The 19,029-nt window shown below is 46.9% G+C and overlaps 1 protein-coding gene across 6 annotated transcripts in view; it reads right to left on the minus strand.

The window, feature by feature from the left end:
- Positions 1-1,147: 1,147 nt before the first annotated feature.
- The window catches only part of AZIN2 (antizyme inhibitor 2), a 45,429-nt gene continuing 27,547 nt past the window's right edge, over positions 1,148-19,029 (minus strand). For 5 of the 6 annotated variants that reach the window (XM_070774267.1, XM_070774262.1, XM_019978766.2 and 2 more), the window contains 2 exons: positions 10,452-10,666; positions 6,819-7,302 (listed from right to left, as the gene is read on the minus strand). In XM_070774267.1, coding sequence (XP_070630368.1) covers positions 7,164-7,302; positions 10,452-10,666 — 354 coding nt within the window. In that variant the 3' untranslated portion in view covers positions 6,819-7,163. Of the gene's footprint in view, positions 2,798-6,818; positions 7,303-10,451; positions 10,667-19,029 lie in introns of those variants that run through there. The other variant, XM_019978759.2, reaches the window with a different exon arrangement.

The following is a 19,029-nucleotide window of genomic DNA, read 5'->3' on the forward strand; positions in this document are numbered from 1 at the left end:
TTGTTTATTTCCAGACCTATCTCAGATTCATCCACCCCTACAGCCAATGCCCCACTCCAGATTCTCATTATCTCTTCCCTGGCCTAGAACAAGTGTCCCCTCCTAATCAGCCCGCTTTCTCTTTGCTTCTAATCCCTGTCTATTATCTAGTTATCTACTGCTGCATTAAAATTACCTTAAATTTTTGTTAAAGCTTAAAGCCACAAATATTTATTATCTCGAGGTTTCTGTGGGTCAGGAATCTGGGCACGGCTTAGGGGGTGCCTCTGGCTCAGGGTCTCTCACTTGACTGCCAGCAAGTGTTGACCAGGGCTACAGTCATGCCAATGTTCACCTGGAGGAGGATCCAACTTCAAGCCCCACTCATGGCTATTAGAAGCCCTCAAGTCTTTGTTATTGGACAGAGACATCCATTTCTGGACACCTAAACCTCTCCATAGGACAGCTTGTAACATGGAAGATGTCTTCCCCAAGAGCAAGTGAGCAAGAGAGGGTGCCAAAGACAGAAGCTACAGGTTTTTTTGTAATTTAATCTCAGAAGTGGTAACCCATCACTTCTAACATAGTCTATTCATTAGAATGGAATCAACAAGCCCAGTCCATACTCAAGGAGAGAGAATCATAGCAGGGTGTGAATACTGAAGTTTGAGGTCACTGGAGACATCTTGAAGACTGCATACCACAACCTCTTCACTGCCTCTAGTGAGCCACCTAAAGTGCAAAGCTGATTTCTTCTCTCCCTTTCTCAGAAACTTCTGTTAACTTGCCAGCACTACCACATTTCCCTTCATAATATGCCTCAATTGCTATTGCATTATCATCTTCCATCCTGTGCTCCAGTTCTTAAGAAAGTGCACCGAATTATTGCACCACTATCCCTTTACACACCATTTCCCTGGTTTGGAAAACTTCCCTCAGGCTTCTCAGGCTTTTCTACCTGGTCAGCTCCTACTTTTCCACCAAGGTTTCTGCTTCCATCCACTGCTTCTGCCAGGTCCACCCTAACTCTAGCAGGCAATTTCATCTATCACTAATCAGACCCCACTTGCAACCCTCTGTTTTCCACTAACACACAACTTACCACACCAAATTATAATTATTTCCATTTGGATCTCTCACAGGATCTCAGATTCAACACATTCAGAAGTTCATTTCTGCTGACTTTTATATCAATAAGATTTAGCAGGAGTGGACCTTACAGACTTACCATCTTCAATGGAGATGTATGACAGTGAAAAGTGTTAGTTGCTCAGTCGTGTCCAACTCTTTGCAACCACATGGTCTGTCCATGGAATTCTCCAGACAAGAATACTGGAGTGGGTTCCCATTCCCTTCTCCAAGGAATCTTCCCGACTTGGGGATCAAACCCAGGTCTCCTGCATTGTGGGTAGATTCTTTGCCATCTGAACTACCAGGGAAGCCCATCTTCAATGGAGATGTATAGAACAAGTTATAGAACCTCACTATCTCGACTGGTGTTATTTAAATGCCCAGAGAGCAATCATTTGGTAATAGGGTCTTACTAAATAAATACGTGTGGGGCTCTAAAGACAATCATGGTCCCCACAGGATTCCGCAGGAAGAGGGCTGGGTGAGTATGATTGAAAAGTTTCCTCCAGAGTGGGCAGAGCTGCTTCCCTACCTACCTCCACTAGTAATTAACACTATCAGTTCTAGAGAAGTTACTTCATTTCAAAGTCTCCGTTTCCTATTTTATAAGTGGAGGTCACCTAAGTGGTTCCTATGGTGACCACGAATCAGCTGCTGTTCTGAGTATTTTAAACATGCTAACTTATTTAATCCTCAGAATTAGGGTATGAGATAGGTGTATTATTTCATTTTACAGATGCACAGGAAACGCAGATAATAGCTGCTTAGGATTCCAGGATTCCAACACAGGCACTGAGGAATCGGCGTTCCTGTTATAATATCCACTTCACAGGCTTGCGAGGGTTAAATGAAAAAGATGAGAGTGAGGGGGTAGGGCAGAGCATGGCACAGTGAGTATCGTTTTCAAAGGTAAAACACATTGGCCTGCAAGTCAGGAATTCATTCAAAGCCCGTGATTTTCTGCGTGAATTCATGAGGCGTCTCCTCTAGGGAGTGAAATGGATGAGTGGGGAGGACACTGAGGACAAGCCTCCCAAGATCGATAAAGCTCTCACGTCCCGTTACTCATGGATACTCCTATTTTGCAAGGCGAAGTGGAAGTAGCTGGTGGGCAGAAGCCCACTTCCGGTGTTATGGCGGGCCTTTCTAGCCGAGCAGGGGCCCGGCTGCACCTTCGCCTGCTTCCTGCGTCCCGGGAGGACCCCTTGCCGGTGGGGGCCCTCCCTAGGCAAAGGTTCTATTTTCCATTCGTGGAGGCTGCGAGCTCCGTCTGTCTAGTCCTTCAACCAATGGACTCGGCTGTCTCTTCTCGCTGTTTGGTAAAGTCTTCCTCCGCTCAGGAAGGGGGCGCCAGAGCGCGGGGGCTCGAAACCTGGGAGGCACTCTGACGCGAAAGTGACGTCACGACGCCGGAAATCCGCGTCCCCGGGGACTTGGGATGAGACGTGAGCCGAGCAAGCGAGGCTAGTTTAGAAGGTGTTTAAAGGCATCGTTTCCACTCCGGATAGACTCGGAGACTCAAATGAGAAAAGTGAGCTTCTAGAGGCAGGGATATGTTCATATTCCAGCGAGAACCTCTCCGAGGACTAGCGCGCTTCCCACGCGACTCCTCGGAGCGGCGAGGGACGTCCTCGGGGTGGTTTGCTCCACCTGAGAAGTCCCTGAAGCAAGTGTCTCTGGAATACACCTATTGCACAGATGGGGAAAACAAACGGAGAGACAGACAGTGACTTGCAGGGTCGGGTTGCCGGATTGAGCAGCTAAAATGCAGGACGCCCAGTTAAAGGTGAAGTTCAGATAAACAGCAGTGTTAATACATGGGTCATATGTTTACTGAAAAAGTAGCCGTCTTTTTTCTGAATTCAGCTTTAACTGGGAGTCCTATATTTTACATGGTAATCCTACTCCAAGGTCACCCAGCTGAGTGGAAGAGCAGAAAGAGCTATTGAGGTATCTTGTATCCCTCCCCACCTAAGATTCACTAGTATGTGGACCCGGGCTCCTCCTGGGTTGGAATCCTGGAAGCCTGCCGGGCCCCTAGTCTTTTCTAGTTAGTGGTCTGCCCTTAGCGGGATCTAGGCTGCTGTTCAGGAGCTGAGGAGAAGGGCCTAGATATTTCTGCCTCGAGGTTCAGGGATAAACCCCCGCCATCCCATCCTCCAAGATTCGGTTCAGTCGCTCAGTCGTGTCTGACTCTTTGTGACCCCATGAATCGCAGGATGCAAGGCCTCCCTGTCCATCACCAACTCCTGGAGTTTACCCAAACTCATGTCCATCGAGTCGGTAATGCCATCCAGCCATCTCATCCTCTGTCGTCCCCTTCTCTTCCTGCCCCCAATCCCTCCCAGCATCAGGGTCTTTTCCAATGAGTTAACTCTTTGCATGAGGTGGCCAAAGTATTGGAGCTTCAGCTTCAGCTTCAGCATCAGTCCTTCCAGTGAATATTCAGAATTGATTTTCTTTAGGATTGTGGTTTAATCTCCTTGCAGTCCAAGGAACTCTCAAGAGTCTTCTCCAACACCACAGTTCAAAAGCATCAATTCTTCAGCGTTCAGCTTTCTTTATAGCTGGAAAGACTATACGCGACTCACATGTATACATGACCACTGGAAAAACCATAGCCTTGACTAGACAGACCTTTGTTGGCAAAGTAATGTCTCTGCTTTCTATATACTGTCTAGGTTGGTCATAATTTTTCTTCCAAGGCCACAGTCACCATCTGCAGTGATTTTGGAGCCCCTCAAAATAAAGTCTGTTACTGTTTCCATTGTTTCCCCATCTATTTGCCATGAAGTGATAGGACCAGATGCCATGATCTTAGTTTTCTGAATGTTGAGTTTTAAGCCAGTTTTTTCACTCTCCTCTTTCACTTTGATCAAAAGGCTCTTTAGTTCTTTGCTTTCTGCCCTAACTGTGGTGTCATCTGCACATCAGGTTATTGATTATTTCTCCCCACAAGCTTGATTTTCCAGCTTGTGCTTCATCCAGCATTTCTCTTGATGTACTCTGCATATAAGTTAAATACACAGGGTGACAATATACAACCTTGACGTACTCCTTTCCCGATTTGAAACCAGTCTGTTGTTCCATGTCCAGTTCTAACTGTTGTTTCTTGACCTGCATACAGATTTCTCGGGAGGCAGGTCAGGTGATCTGGTATTCCCATCTCTTGAAGAATTTCCCACAGTTTGTTGTGATCCACACAGTCAAAGGCTTTGGTGTAGTCAATAAAGCAGAAGTAGAAGTTTTTCTGGCACTCTCTTGCTTTTTTTGATGATCCAAAAGATGTTGGCAATTTGATTTCTGGCTCCTCAGCCTTTTCAAAATTTTAGGATTAAGAGCTTAATTGTAATTAAATGTATGTCAGGTGATGAGTTATGGGGAGTGGGAGGAGGAACGACTATGGAGGGGATCATGGGATAGTAGGGTGGGAGTGTTACAGTTTTAACAATGGTCAGGAAGGCCTCACTGAGAAGGTAGCATCTGAGCAAAGATCTGAAAGTGTGAGGGAGAGAGATCAGAGAGCTATTGGGGTTATAAGGAAATGCACCTGGCATGTCAGAGGAAGACAGAAATAATGAACTGCTTCCAATGGGATAGCTTTCTCAGGGATTTTCAGTGGCAACTGTGACTGTGTTCCTTGCCTTAAATGTTACCTTTAGAATCTACCTTCTGTAAAATGTGATCACCCCCCCCACACACACACACACATAATTAGATGGGAGGGGCACTTTGAACAGGGTGTACAGAAAAGGCCTTCCTGATGTGCTCTTTAAGATGGGAATGAGTCAGCCCTGGAGAGCTCGAAGAAATGCAGTTTAGGCAGAGGGGACAGCAAGGGCAAAGGCCTGGAAGCAGAAAATAATTCCGATAAACATGGGGAACTGAAAAGAGGCCAAACAGGCCAGTGCTTGGTGAGAAAAGAGCGGCAGGAGATGAGGTTGGAAAGTGGTAGGAAATCTCAGGCAATTTAACTTCTATTGGGGCATCACAGTGGGAAGCCACCGAAGAGTTTTCAGCAGTGGATTGACAAGATTGGGTTCATATTGCAAAAAGATCCCTCTGACTGTTAGAAGCCTACGTCGAATAATTTTGCAGGTTAAGTTTACACAGGCTTAGCTACTCATCCGCTAGGTGCCAGGAAGAGGGTTTAAAATGGAACAAAGGGTTGACTGGAAACTCCCATCCTGTTGCCTTCCCTATGGCCCCTTTGCAGCTGGAATGAGCTGGCTTGGGCAGGTGGGTTTCCTAAAGGGGGAGGGGGGGAGGGGGTGGGTGACACCCAGAGAGTCACCATCTTCCTCTTGTCACCTCACCAGGGATGGACAGAGGTGACAACTTGTGTCTTTTGGACCCCCTGGCTGGACCTGCCTTAAACAGGCTCGGGGTGAAGGAAGTGGATGCTACCTCCAGGTCTCCCTCTGCCCCTTGTGAATAAGCTTTCATTTATCCTCTCAAAGGTCTTACCATGCTTCTGCTCCAGAGGCATATAGGGTTCCCTGCTGCCTGCAGAATTAAGTTCAGACTCCTTGCTTTGTTGTTCAGATTTGTAGGACTGAGCCCTTAACCTGTGGGATCTGATTCTATCTCTACTCTAGGTAGGTAGTATCAGAATTGAGTGGAGTTGTAGGACATCCAGCTGTTGTCAGAGAATTGTTTGGTGGTGTAGCGGGGAAAACGCACACATTGTACCAGGCTTACCCAGGAAGAAGCTCAAGTGAGACAACTTGAGCTTCTTGAACAACTTGAACAACAAGCTCAAGTAAAAACAACTGCAATTCAGAATATCTAGACCAGGCAAATCCACAGAGGTGGAAAATAATTAAGTGGGTACCAGGGGCTGGGGGAAAGGGAGAATGGGGAGTGAGTGCAAATATGCAGTTTCTTTTTGAGGTAATGGACATGTTCTAGAATTAGATAGTGGTGATGGTTGCACAGACTCTGCAAATATACTAAAAACCACTGAATTCTACACTTTGAAAGGGTGAGTTTTAGGGAATATGAATTATATCTTTTTTAATTGCAAAAGAAAAATCTCTAGGATCACCCGTTAAAGCTGGGGGAACTCTAAAATCTAAACTCCTTTGCTAAGCAGCTCACACACTCCACATGCATAGTTTTGTGACCCTAACAATGTGAAGTCCTAACGAGAACTGCCAAACTGAGGAGCCGTGGGCCTCAGGGCCCTTGACACTGTATGCGGCAGTAGTCTATGGCCAACCATGTGCTAACGGTCACTGCCTGAATAAGCAAAACCAGCCATGTATTTGTATTGCTCCGATTGCCTTGCTGACCTGCAAGGAGAGGATGGGTAGGGGATCTCCTTAGAACCTCCCAGGTACCCACCTCTTCGCTCTTCATCTTTGTTAGGAACACCCAAAAGCTGTGTCAAATATTCGATTGCCCCCACTTTAGGCCAGGACTTAAGCTGGGTACGGGGGACACCCAGAGACACCTCTTCAGCCATGAGCTGCAGCTCCAGTGCTACAGGGAGGCAACCCTGACCGCCACCCCAACCCCTGACAGCTATGCCTTCCTCATGCTGCCAGCGTGGAAGCTTGGGGAGACAAGAGAGGTGAATCAGAGAAGCTGGAAGCCAGTAGGGGAGGCCCACACTGCAGCGTGAGGTTATCACTGTAGGATGGGGAAGTCTCAGCCCTGGCCTAACCCAGGCTGCTTTGTGAACTGAACTGCCGATTCCACTAGAGTATTAAAAAACCTAAATATTTTATTTGCTTCATATTTACAAAGGTGAGAAGGAGACCAAGGGAGACCCCCAAGAACACCCCCACACCTGGCTGACCAGGCCCCTTGCGCTGCAGAGGAGGCAGACACAGCTGGAAGGGACAGGATTTATGTTGCATACTTGAACTACAGTGAGTGTAAGACTGGTCCTATTTACAGGGCAGAAACACTACAGGTGGAGCGTGGGGGGTGGCAGAGCGAGCACCAGAGTCCTGGCCAGAGGGTGCCTCTGCTTGCCACTTTCCCCACCTCTCCCAGAGGCATCTCTGGGGCCCCGCTGGGGTTCTCCGGGGGGGAACGGGGCCCGCTCACATGATGCTCGCCGGGGTGAAGACGGGGCCCATGCACAAGGTGTCCGTGATCTCCCAGCCACAGGACAGAGGCTTGCACATGCCCTCGGCGTCCTCGTCCTGTTCTGCAGGCAGCAGCTGCCCTTGCAGGGCTTCCCTGCAAGGGAGAGGGCGTCTCTGAAGGCAGCTGGCACATGGCCCATGGGCCAAGAACTCCCCATGGCTCCTGCACTGGAAGACCTGGTGCCCAGCACCCAGGGGCAAGGGCAGGGGGAGGCCTGCTGCCCTCTCTTCCCCCAGTGCTGTCTTCTCCCCAGAGCCTAACCCACAGGGAAAGGAACCCACTTTCACTGATGTGCCCATTATTGTGCCAGGCACTTGGCTTACAGTATAAGTGTATCCTCCCAAAACCCTGTAAGGGTGACTTTATCGTCCCCATTTTACTCCAAGCAAACTGACTTAGAAGTTACCTGCCCAAGGTCACAATCCTAGAAGGAGGCAGAACTAGGACTCAACCCAACACTCACTTCAAAGCCCACATTCTTCATACCCCAAGCTTGGTACTTAAAAAAAAAACATCTGCCCTTCCCTCAAAAATCCTACAAACTGTTTCTCCTACATCCTCACATTAATAAACAGCTCCTGTTCTTACCATGAGTTGGGGATCTTGTTCCCACATCCAGTGGATCCCTGCTGAGCCCCATTCCTGAGCATCCCCAAAGGCACCCGCTTCTCTCCATTCCCACTGACACCACCATGTCTAGCCAGGAAAGCACAGTCTCCCAGAAAAGTCCAACCCATGTTCATCTTTCCAAAAAGCAAATCTCTTCTGAGTTGCCGGCAGTTTCCCTCCACACTCAGGCCACACAAGGTCTGGCCCCGGCCCGCCTCTCCCACCACGCACAACGGTGCAGCTGTCTTCGGGCTCATATCCCATCCCAGGCACATCCTGTGCACATCCAGTCTCTGCCTGTATCAGCAACCCTTAGCTGAGTCCCACAGCAGTGTAGTCCTTGATAACAATGAGCATTCAAAACATGCTTCCCTGACAATCCTTTAGCTACAGCGGGGCAGGGGATGTACCTGAGTTACTCACTGCCTAGTGCCCCTGACAGCAAGTAAATATACCCTTGGTGCAGAGAGGTGGACGCTGGGTGGAGGAAGGGGTAAGAGCACTGCGTTCAGTATCAAGAGGCCCAGTCGGGGCAGCATGACAGCCTGTTCCCTACTTCTACCAGGATCTGCTTCCCGGGACCCTCCCTCTTCCATCTACATCTTCCCTCCCCTCCTTTCATACTTCCAGCCTATTCTGGTCCCCCACCTGCAGGAAGGCCTCCCCCTTTGCCAATGTGTACAATTCAGCAGCAAATCAGTAGTCAGTCCAGTCAGGCCATTCCCTTCCAGGTGGGAGGTACTCTGGGCAAGTGCCCTCTGTCTGAACCTCTGTTTCCTTATCTAAATGGGCTTTGAAAGATAAGTTTCTTAGAATCCCTCACTGGCTCCCCACTGCCTTCAAGATCAAGGCCAACGTGGGCCTCCGAGGTCCTTCTTGACTGAGTTGTCCCTTCATGCCACTGCAGCTAGACAGAACCACTTAAAACTCTGGATGAAGTGGACTCTGAAGCCCCCCTCCACCCCGGCCCAGGCCACCCTCCCGTCAGCTTGCCTGGCCCTCCAGTGCCTGGCTAACTCCTCCCTCACCCATCAGGTGGTGCCTCCTCCCCAGCTCACTGGCCACCCTCCCTCCTTAGTGACCTCTGCAGTCTGCTGGTGTGTGTCTATGTGTCTCTGTGTGTGTGTGTCTATCTGTGTATATCTGTGTGTGTGTGTGTGCGCGTGCAGGTCTGACCCTTGGCTCTCCATATTCTCAGATGTTCTTTTACCCTCCAGGATCCAGCACAGAGCCAGATTCTAAAGTAGGATGTGCCCACGAGGCCCCTTCGATATGGAGGATTTTTGGACGTGGCCATTGCAATACATCAGAATTTTATGTTCCTAGTAACGTGTGCATCTGACTCCGTGCAACTTCATCCACCTGTGTTTGCTGACGATGGAGCCGGGATAGATAAGGAAGCCTGTGTGATTATTGGTTTCTTACGTTTGGTGTTTTGTGGGGTTTTTTTGGCCTTGTCAAAACACTCGTGATTTCAAAATGGCAGCATCAGCCTGTCCCGTGCAGGGAGTAGAAGCGGCAGGTTTGTTGACTGGATGAACTACAGGTGGCTCTGATCCCGAGCCCGTCAGGCCTGCCGTTTGGGACCATTGTTCCTGGGGTGGGGGGAGCTCAAGCCCCCAGCATGTCCCTGGGGGCACAGGCTTCACTCATTCCCCAGGACCCGGCATAAAAGCCCCTCCCAATGGCTCCTGCCCTCTGCACCCGTCTCCCCAGCCCCATATGGGGGGAACTCTTCACTGCTGACCAGCTGTGTGACCTCAAGCAAGTGACCTCTGTTTGTGTCAACACTGATCCCATAGTGTTGTGTGTTTGAGTAAAAGAAAATCATCATACGATGCCTAGTGTAGAGCCTGACAGAAAGGCCCGGGACTTTCAGGCTTGTCTCGCTGGATCCCAGTGCCGGCCTGGTGAGGGCATGCTCAGTGAGTAGCCACCCGACTGGTCAGCTCTGTCTACACCTGCCCTTGTCTTCCCTTCATCCACCTAGTAGCTACAGTGGTCTTTCTAAAATCCAAATCAGACCATGTCACCCCCAGACTTCCAATCAGTCCCCACCAGCACTGCTGGAAGCTCTAAGCGACCCTTCGTGGCCCTTCCCACGTCCAGCCCTGCTCCCTCTCCAGCCCCGACCAACCTCATGTTTTTCGAAGGCATGTTTGCCCCCAATTCCTTCTAAAATCCAAATCGGACCATGTCCCCCCTCATGGAAGGTCCCTCTTCTGGGGGACCTTGGAACAGAACCCCCTTCCTGCCCTTCCAGCCATTTAACTCCCGCCAGGCTTTGACTTCATCCTTCTTTCCTCAGGGAGGTAGATCTGGGCCTCGGGGAGGTGGGGGTGGGGATCTAAGCCTCCAAAACCCGGCCCCTCCCCGCAGCACTGTATTCTCAGGTGCGCCTGTCTGCTTCTGTGTCCCTCCAGGGCTCTGAGCTCCCCAGGGGAAACTCGGTCTCATTAAAGACCACAGCCAGGTGCCCGGCACAGGCCTCACTTGAAATCAGTAGCCCAGGATTACTTGTCCCATTGGGTTACACAGGGGCAGGGCCCCAAACCGGAGGCTCCCCATGTGGCTTCAGTCCAGCCTGCCCCCCTCTCCAATCCCCATTCCATTTCCCAGCAGGGCCCCCTTACCAGGCCACCCGGGACATGGCATAGGTGATGCGGCAGGTCTGGGCACCCCTGAGGAGGGAACCCACGCCCACGGTGTAGGCGCCCATGTTCTCAAAGACCAGCCAGTCCCCTACGTGTAGTTGCGGCAGCCACAAGCCCTCAGCTACGCAGTCACAGCCACTGGCCACCGGGCCCCACAGGCTGCTGCTGTACAGGGGCTGTTCCGTGGATGGTTTCTGCAGGAGAGACGGACAGTCAGCTTTCCCGGGCATACGTGCACAGTCTGAGCACTCCCTCCCTCCAAAGCCTGCACGGCTCCCAGAGCAAACAGGATCAAGACCAGCCGGGCCTCCTAGCCTGCATTTAAGGCCCCCCCACTTCTCTGCATTCATTGCCTCCTATACTCAGAAGCCACAGTGCCTGGTCTTAAATGCAGGCTCCAACACTTGCTAACTGTGTGACCTTGGGCAAGATACTTAATCCGTCAGTTTGCTCATTTGTAAAACGGGAATAGTAGCAGTTACCTACCTGCCAGGGTTAGTGAAAAGATACATGAGTATAGGATGAGTGTGTGAACCAGCGTCTGACACATGGCAGGGGCCCAGTAAGTTAGCACCATCTTTATTAATCGCTGGCATTGCCGTTAGCCTCTGGCTTCAGTCTTCACTGGAGCATCTGCTGCTTTGCAGACCCTGGGTGTTTCCCCACCTCTGCAGCCCTTCCCCCTCCCTCAAATCGAGACTGTCCTCTGGGCCCAGCCCTGAGGCTCCTTCTACGCAGGCTGTCACGACCCCCTCCTTCCAGGCCTGGCCCAGTAACAGGAGCCAGAAGGACACCAGTGAGTTAGACCCTCCCTCAGGCTCGCACGGCACTCAGTCTGGTGAGGAGGACTGGCCTCCTATGGACAGTCACAGGGTGGCCTGGCAGAGGTCACAGAGGACCTCACAGACTCAATAGAATTACTTCCATTTCAGAGAAACTGAGGAATTCTGAGAGGTTAAGTGACTTACCCAAAGACACAACTAACAATGACGTAAAATTTTTACTTTTTCCTTAAGTGACTTCCAAATCCAGAAAAAAATCTGTAGCACAGACCATCTGAAGACAACCAAGATATCAGTGCCATTTGTCACAGTGTAGGGATGCTGCTAGGCAGGTTGTGACTGGAGCTGTGACTCCCCGGGTAAACCCTGCTTCTGTCCCCTCCCTCCCCTCACCCCTGGCTCTCCAAGCCATCCCCATGCTATTCCCTGAGGTCCCAAACCTACCAACTCCTAATTTTCCTTTAGATCTCAGTTTTCTCCTGGAAGCCTTTACTAAGGCTCTGCAAGCTTTGCCTTCATAGCATTTCCTATTTATAATTCGATATTTAAGAAGTGTATCTCCTCAGGCCCGTCTTCCCGTCAGACTATAAATTTGGTTGAGTCTCGTTTACCCCCATCTCCTCCAAGCCTAGCGGTCTGGCATACAGTAAGTGCTTTTGTGAAGACTGCTTAAGGGAATGAATGAATAAATAAATGAATAGGGAATACCTGAGTGATGGGAAAGAACAAAAAAGAAAAAGAAGGTACAAATAGAAGCTATCCAAGAGCCTTAGGAGGAGGCAGCAGAGGAGACCAATGGAAGGAGGAGGAAAGGTGTTTTGGTACCTCAGCCAGGAGCAGGAAGAGCCACAGGCGCCATGAGCAGAAATAATACTCATTTGTTACTGCATAAGTCATTAGTCTCATTAATAAAGACACGCACATATTATTAAAATCAAACGTGAGAACTATCCTATACTCATTCATTCATTCAACAGAAACTTATTAAGCACCTACTATGTGCCAGGCTCTGATCTAAGAGCCTGGGATGCAACAGTGAACACACAAGAAAACAAAGTTCCTGTGCTCATGAACCTCACATGCTAGAAAAATACAAATCAATACATCCTTGTTCATACAACTTAACACTCTTGTTCATAAGCTTATTAATGAGTAAAATTCATCTCAGTTGCTCTGAATTAATTACCTTAGCTCCAATTGTTAAAAAACAATTTGGACTTTTACAGACGTGTGAGGGGAAATGCTATATAAATGTGTCCATGAGGATCCTTAAGAAATCCTTAAGAAAATAGGTTTCAAAGCTTCTTCCACAATAAAATGAAAAGAAAAGGCACCCTTGAGTTATAATCAGATTTCTCTCACTTATTAGTGGTATAAATTTAAAATGGGTAGAAAGGAAAGATTTTAAAATTCCACAGGAAATAAGGCAATTACCATTTAAAACCTTTTTTTTAAAAAGGAAATAAAAAAGGAAATAGCAAAATAAATGTTCCAAAAGCATGTGGGAGCAGGCTTTTAAGTCTCAGTTCTGTTTTTGAGTCGGAAAACTGAGCGGAAATGGACAAGCCCCTGTAAAAATACAAGAAGCCCGATCAGCTACTAAGGCCCCCCTCTGAGAGCAGGCAGAGGGTCCCACTTCACAAAGCACACCCGCCACTGCTTCACACTTCATCTGGGAGGCAGCTGCATTCCCATCTTACAGATGAGAAAACTCAGAAGAAGTGACCTGCTCCGGGTTCTGGAGGGAGTGGCACAGCTCCTGGGGGTCCCAGACAAGGGCCCTCCCAGCTGCACCTGGATGGCAGCTTTCCTCAAAGAGGCCCAACAGGAGACCAGATCCACAGAAGAAACATAATGAAACATTTAAAATGGCACATGGCCCTGAGGGAATCCCTAAATAATTCTCCAACTTTTAAAGTATACATAAGTTAGCTCCTATACTGCATAAAGTATACAAAAATATTTTAAAAGGAAAAAAAAAATGGGATGAACAAGGGCGGCACACAAAAAGGAAGAAACATAACAAAAGCCTGTGATCAAAATCTCACTTGTGAACATACAGGCAAAAATCCAAAATGAAACCCTAGCTAATCAAATCCATACTCTTTTTCAAAAAATCACTTTCAATGGTCAGATGATTTAAATGGAAGGCAGGGACAATGAGCAAGGTGATCACTGGCTTCATCGTAACACGGAAAATATAGATCTACAATTCAAATTTAATTTTCCCAATCATGGCATTCAATAGCCTATAGCACCCCTTCTTGATTAAAACTACAGACAAAATTAAACTCCACAATAAAGAGAAACTATTTAAAATAAGGAGCCAACTCTAACTTAATGGAGATATACTAGAATGGCTTCATTTCAGAACTAGAAGCAACCTTAACTGCTACAGTTAAGCCCCCTCATTTTCCAGATGAAGAGACTATAGAAACAGGGCCCAGAGAGGTTAAGTAACTTGCCTAATGTTACTCAGCTACTAGATGGCAGAGCCAAGAACCAGACCCATGTCTTCTGACTCCAAGTCTGAACCTTTCTGTCATTTCTATTTTACATAGCATGAGAAATGCTGACAATAGCTATTATCTGGAAAAAAATAAACAAAAAGGTATAATATAGAAAAATAAATAAAATATTATACTGCAGACAAAGCTTGCCCACCTAGAAAATTCAGAGGGGAGAGGAGTAGTTACTAGAGATTAGTGAGTTTTTACATGTAAGCCGATGTCTCAGCTTAAACACAAAAGGGACCATCTCCACTCACACAATGATGAAAGCATTAAGTCACTAAACTCAGGGATGTACTTGGGCCACAATAATACTTAACCCATGAAAATAATAAAACCTTGAAAGGAGAGATGAAATACAAGGACTCTACCTTCTCCTAGCTGGAAAAACTTAATAAAGCCAAAAAGAGAATTTCCTCCAATTTCAGAAATAAATAAGCTACTACTAATTAAAAGCCCCAGAGATCGGGATCCAATTTCATTTTTTGCATACGGGCAATCAGGTGACCTAGCATCATATATTAGGCAATTCCCAATGATGTGCTTTGCAAGCCTTGTCAAAATCAAGTTTCCAGATATATGTGGATTTTTTGTGTGTGTGCTCTAATCTATGTTTTGCTGGTCTATGTTTTTATGGCCACTCTCCAAACCAAACTGTTTTAATAAACTCCTACTATTTTAGTGGTTACTCCAGATACTTACTTTGTAATATGTATACTTGCTGCTGCTGCTGCTAAGTCGCTTCAGTCGTGTCCGACTCTGTGCGACCCCATAATCGGCAGCCCACCAGGCTCCCTCGTCCCTGGGATTCTCCAGGCAAGAATACTGGAGTGGGTTGCCATTTCCTTCTCCAATGCATGAAAGTGAAAAGTGAAAGTGAAGTCTCTCAGTTGTGTCCAATTCCTAGCGACCCCATGGACTACAGGCTCCTCTTTCCATGGGATTTTCCAGGCAAGAGTACTGGAGTGGGGTGCCATTGCCTTCTCCGAATATGTATGCTTAAGGTAGTCTAAAATCACTCAACATCTTTACCCTCTGCTCAAGCAACTGAAGGGCTTCCCAGGTGGTGCTAGTGATAAAGAACCCGCCTTCCAAGGCAGGAGACTTAAGAGATGTGGGTTTGATCCCTGGGTTGGGAAGATCTTTTGGAGGACGGCACAGCAACCCACTCTAGTATTCTTGCCTGAAGAATCCCATGGACAGAGGAGCCTGGCAGGCTACAGTCCATAGCGCCGTACAGAGTGGGACATGACTAAAGCGACTTAGCACACACACAAGAAATTCAAAACCTTAGAATGCCAACTCAGTCACTCCACCTCCCAACTTACATTCTACTGCTATCCAGTGAAGGTTGATAGATCGAAGTTGCTATTTCACTATCTTCTGCCTTCCATTGTTATGGGGGGAAATAAGCTGTAAGTCTAATAAATATTCCTCTACAGGTATTCTTTTATCTGTCTCATTTCTCTCACTAGTTTTATGATCTTCTGTCTCTGGTGTTCAGTTTCACTAATATGTTGTCTACGTATGGATTCATTTTTAGGTAATATACTTGGAATTTGTTGGATTTCCTGAATCTGAGAATAAACGTTCCTCTCGTTTACTCTCTGCCAGCAATTCATTTTTAATTTATTTATTTAGCCTCAGCTCCAAATCTACCCTTCTTCGCCCTGCTTTGTGATACTAGAGTGAGACATTTCTTCCTGACTAGGCAGCTCTATGCTCTTGATGATGTGGTTTAGTTGCTATGTCTGACTCTTTTGCAACCCCATGGACTATAGCTCACCCCTCTCTCCATGGAATTTCTCAGGCAAGAATACTGGAATGGGTTGCCATTTCCTTCTCCAGGGGATCTTCCTGACCCAGGGATCAAACCCATGTCTCCTGAATTGGCAGGCAGATTCTTTATCACTGAGCAACCAGGGAAGCCCAGCTAGCTCTATGTTAGGCTTTGTCTATATAAGTTGCTTGAAAAACACTGCAAGGGCAGATCAGGAAGAAGGAACTCTCTCCCTTTCGGCTTGCTGTTTTCCGTGTGACCACCTTTGGTTCAGGGTATGAGGGTGTGGTTGCGTTCACCTCAATGGCCTTCAGTTCAACTTTGGCCTGCACAGTCCAACAAGCTTCTCTCCACTCCACAGCAGGCTACTTCTGCAATTCAGTTGTGTTGGCAACCCTCTGAAAGGCTGCACACCATGGCCTTTCCTCAAAGGTTTCAATCTCAGACTTGCAGGGAGGAGCTCTCCTCTAAGCTGCTTCATTTTTCACTCTCCCAATAGCACCCCATTCCAGTACTGTTGCCCGGAAAATCCCATGGATGGAGGAGCCTGGTGGGCGGCAGTCCATGGGGTGCTAAGGGTCGGACACGACTGAGCGGCTTCACTTTCACTTTCCACTTTCATGCATTGGAGAAGCAAATGGTAACCCACTCCAGTGTTCTTGCCTGGAGAATCCCATGGACTGAGAAGCCTGGTAGGCTGCAGTCCATGGGGTCGCACAGAGTCGGACACGACTGAAGCGACTTAGTAGTAGTAGTAGTACCAGATATAGTAACTGCTTTTATCCTTTTTAGTAATTAGCCATCTTTAAAGTTAGCAATTCTTTATGTTAAAATTTCCCTGTTCAAACTACCTGTCTTGTTTCTGTATCCTGATACAATCTCTTCCTGAAACTATGATTAGACATTACACCCTCTGGCTCTACCACTTCCTTTGCCTTTATTTTCTTTCTGTCTCTTTGTGCTACATTTGCAAAGTTCCTTCAGCTCTATGTTCCAATTCCTTCTTTATCTTCTCATATCTTCTCTCTTCAACTGTCTCTAATATCTCGCTTTGTTGTTGTTTAGTCGTTAAGTCGTGTCTGACTTTTTTGCTACTGCGTGGACTGTAGCCTGCCAGGCTCCTCTGTCCATGGACAGGCTGCTCTGTCCTCTGTCCCAGGCAAGAATACTGGAGTAGGTTGCCATTTTCTTCTCCAGGGGATCTTCTTGACCCAGGGATCAAACCCACATCTCTTGCATTGGCAGGTGCATTCTTTACCACTGAGCTACCTGGGAAGCCCCAATATCTTGCTTACCCTGTGTATAATTTCAATGTTCATATATTTCACTTCTACAAATTCTATTTAGTCCTTTTAAAAATCTGTTAAGTCAAATTTTTATATTTGCTTACTCTTTGGTAAGCAATTTTCAATTTACTTATTTTCAATTTTTTATTTCTTTAAACACAGTAAATATTTTTGTTTTATTTTTCAGTTCAGTTCCAACTCTTTGTGACCCCATGGACTGCAGCACGCCAAGTTTACCTGTCCATCACCAACTCCCAGAGCTCACTCAGACTCATGTCCATCAAGTCAGTGATGTCATCCAACCATCTCATCCTCTGTCGTCCCCTTCACCTTCTGCCTTTAATCTTTCCCAGCATCAGGGACTTTTCAAACGAGTCAGTTCCTTGCATCAGGTGGCCATAAGTATTGGAGTTTCAGCTTCATCATCAGTCCTTCCAATGAATATTCAGGACTGATTTCCTTTAGGATGGACTGGTTGGATCTCCTTGCAGTCCAAGGGACTCTCAAGAGTCTTCTCCAACACCACAGTTCAAGAGCATCAATTCTTTGGTGCTCAGCTTTCTTCACAGTCCAACTCTCACATCCATACATGACTACTGGAAAAACCATAGCTTTGACTAGAAGGACCTTTTTGGCAAAGTAATGTCTCTCTGCTTTTTAATATGCTGTCTAGGTTGGTCATTCTTTAGGAGGAAGCATCTTTTAATTTCATGACTGCAGTCACCATCTGCAGTGGTTTGGGAGCCCCCCAAAATAAAGTCTGTTACTGCTTCCATTGTTTCCCCATCTATTTGCCATTAAGTGATGGGACCAGATGCTGTGATCTTAGTTTCCTGAATGCTGAATTTTAAGCCAACTTTTTGACTCTCCTCTTTCACTTTCATCAACAGGCTCTTTAGTTCTTCTTTGCTTTCTGCCATAAGGGTGGTGTCATCTGCATAGCTGAGGTTATTGAGATTTGTCCCAACAATCTTGATTCCAGCTTGTGCTTCATCCAGCCCAGTGTTTCTCATGATGTACTTACTCTGCATATAAGTTAAATAAACAGGGTGACAATATACAGTTTTGATGTACTCCTTTACTGATTTGGAACCAGTCTGTTGTTCCATGTCCAGTCCTAACTGTTGCTCCCTGACCTGCATATAAGTTTCTCAAGAGGCAGGTCAGGTGGTCTGGTATTCCCACCTCCTGAAGAACTTTCCATAGTTTGTTGTGATCCACACAGTCAAAGCCTTTGGTGTAGTCAATAAAGCAGAAGTAGATGTTATTCTGGAACTCTCTTGCTTTTCCAATGATCCAGCAGATGTTGGCAATTTGATCTCTGGTTCCTCTGCCTTTTCTAAATCCAGCTTTAACATCTGGAAGTTCACAGTTCATGAACTGTTGAAGCCTGGCTTGGAGAATTTTGAGCATTACTTTACTAGCGTGTGAAATGAGTGCAATTGCGCGTTAGTCTGAGCATTCTTTGGCATTGCCTTTCTTTGGGATTGGAATGAAAACTGACCTTTTCTAGTCCTGTGGCCACTGCTGAGTGCATACTGAGTGCTGTAGCATATTGAGTGCAGTACTTTCACAGCATCATCTTTCAGGATTTGAAATAGCTCAACTGGAATTCCATCACCTCCACTAGCTTTGTTTGTAGTGATTCTTCCTAAGGCCCACTTGACTTTGCACTCCAGGATGTCTGGCTCTAGGTCAGTGATCACACCATCGTGATTATCTGGGTCATGAAGATCTTTTTTGTGTAGTTCTTCTGTGTATTCTTGCCACCTCTTCTTAATATCTTCTGCTTCTGTTAGGTCTATATTGTTTCTGTCCTTTATTGTGCCCATCTTTGCATGAAAAGTTCCCTTGGTATCTCTAATTTCCTTGAAGAGATCTCTAGTGTTTCCCATTCCGTTGTTTTCCTCTATTTCTTTGCATTGATCACTTAGAAAGGCTTTCTTATCTCTCCTTGCTATTCTTTGGAACTCTGCATTCAAATGGATATATCTTTTCTTTTCTCCTTTGCCTTTTACTTCTCTTCTTTTCTCAGCTATTTGTAAGGCCTCATCAAACAACCATTTTGCCTTTTTGCATTTCTTTTTCTTGGGGATGATCTTGATCACTGCCTCCTGTACAATGTCATGAACCTTGTCCATAGTTCTTTAGGCACTCGGTCTACCAGATCAAATCCCTTGAATCTATTTGTCACTTCCA

The sequence above is a fragment of the Bos indicus genome, chromosome 2 (genome assembly GCF_029378745.1).
Source record: "Bos indicus isolate NIAB-ARS_2022 breed Sahiwal x Tharparkar chromosome 2, NIAB-ARS_B.indTharparkar_mat_pri_1.0, whole genome shotgun sequence".
Lineage (NCBI taxonomy): Eukaryota > Metazoa > Chordata > Mammalia > Artiodactyla > Bovidae > Bos > Bos indicus.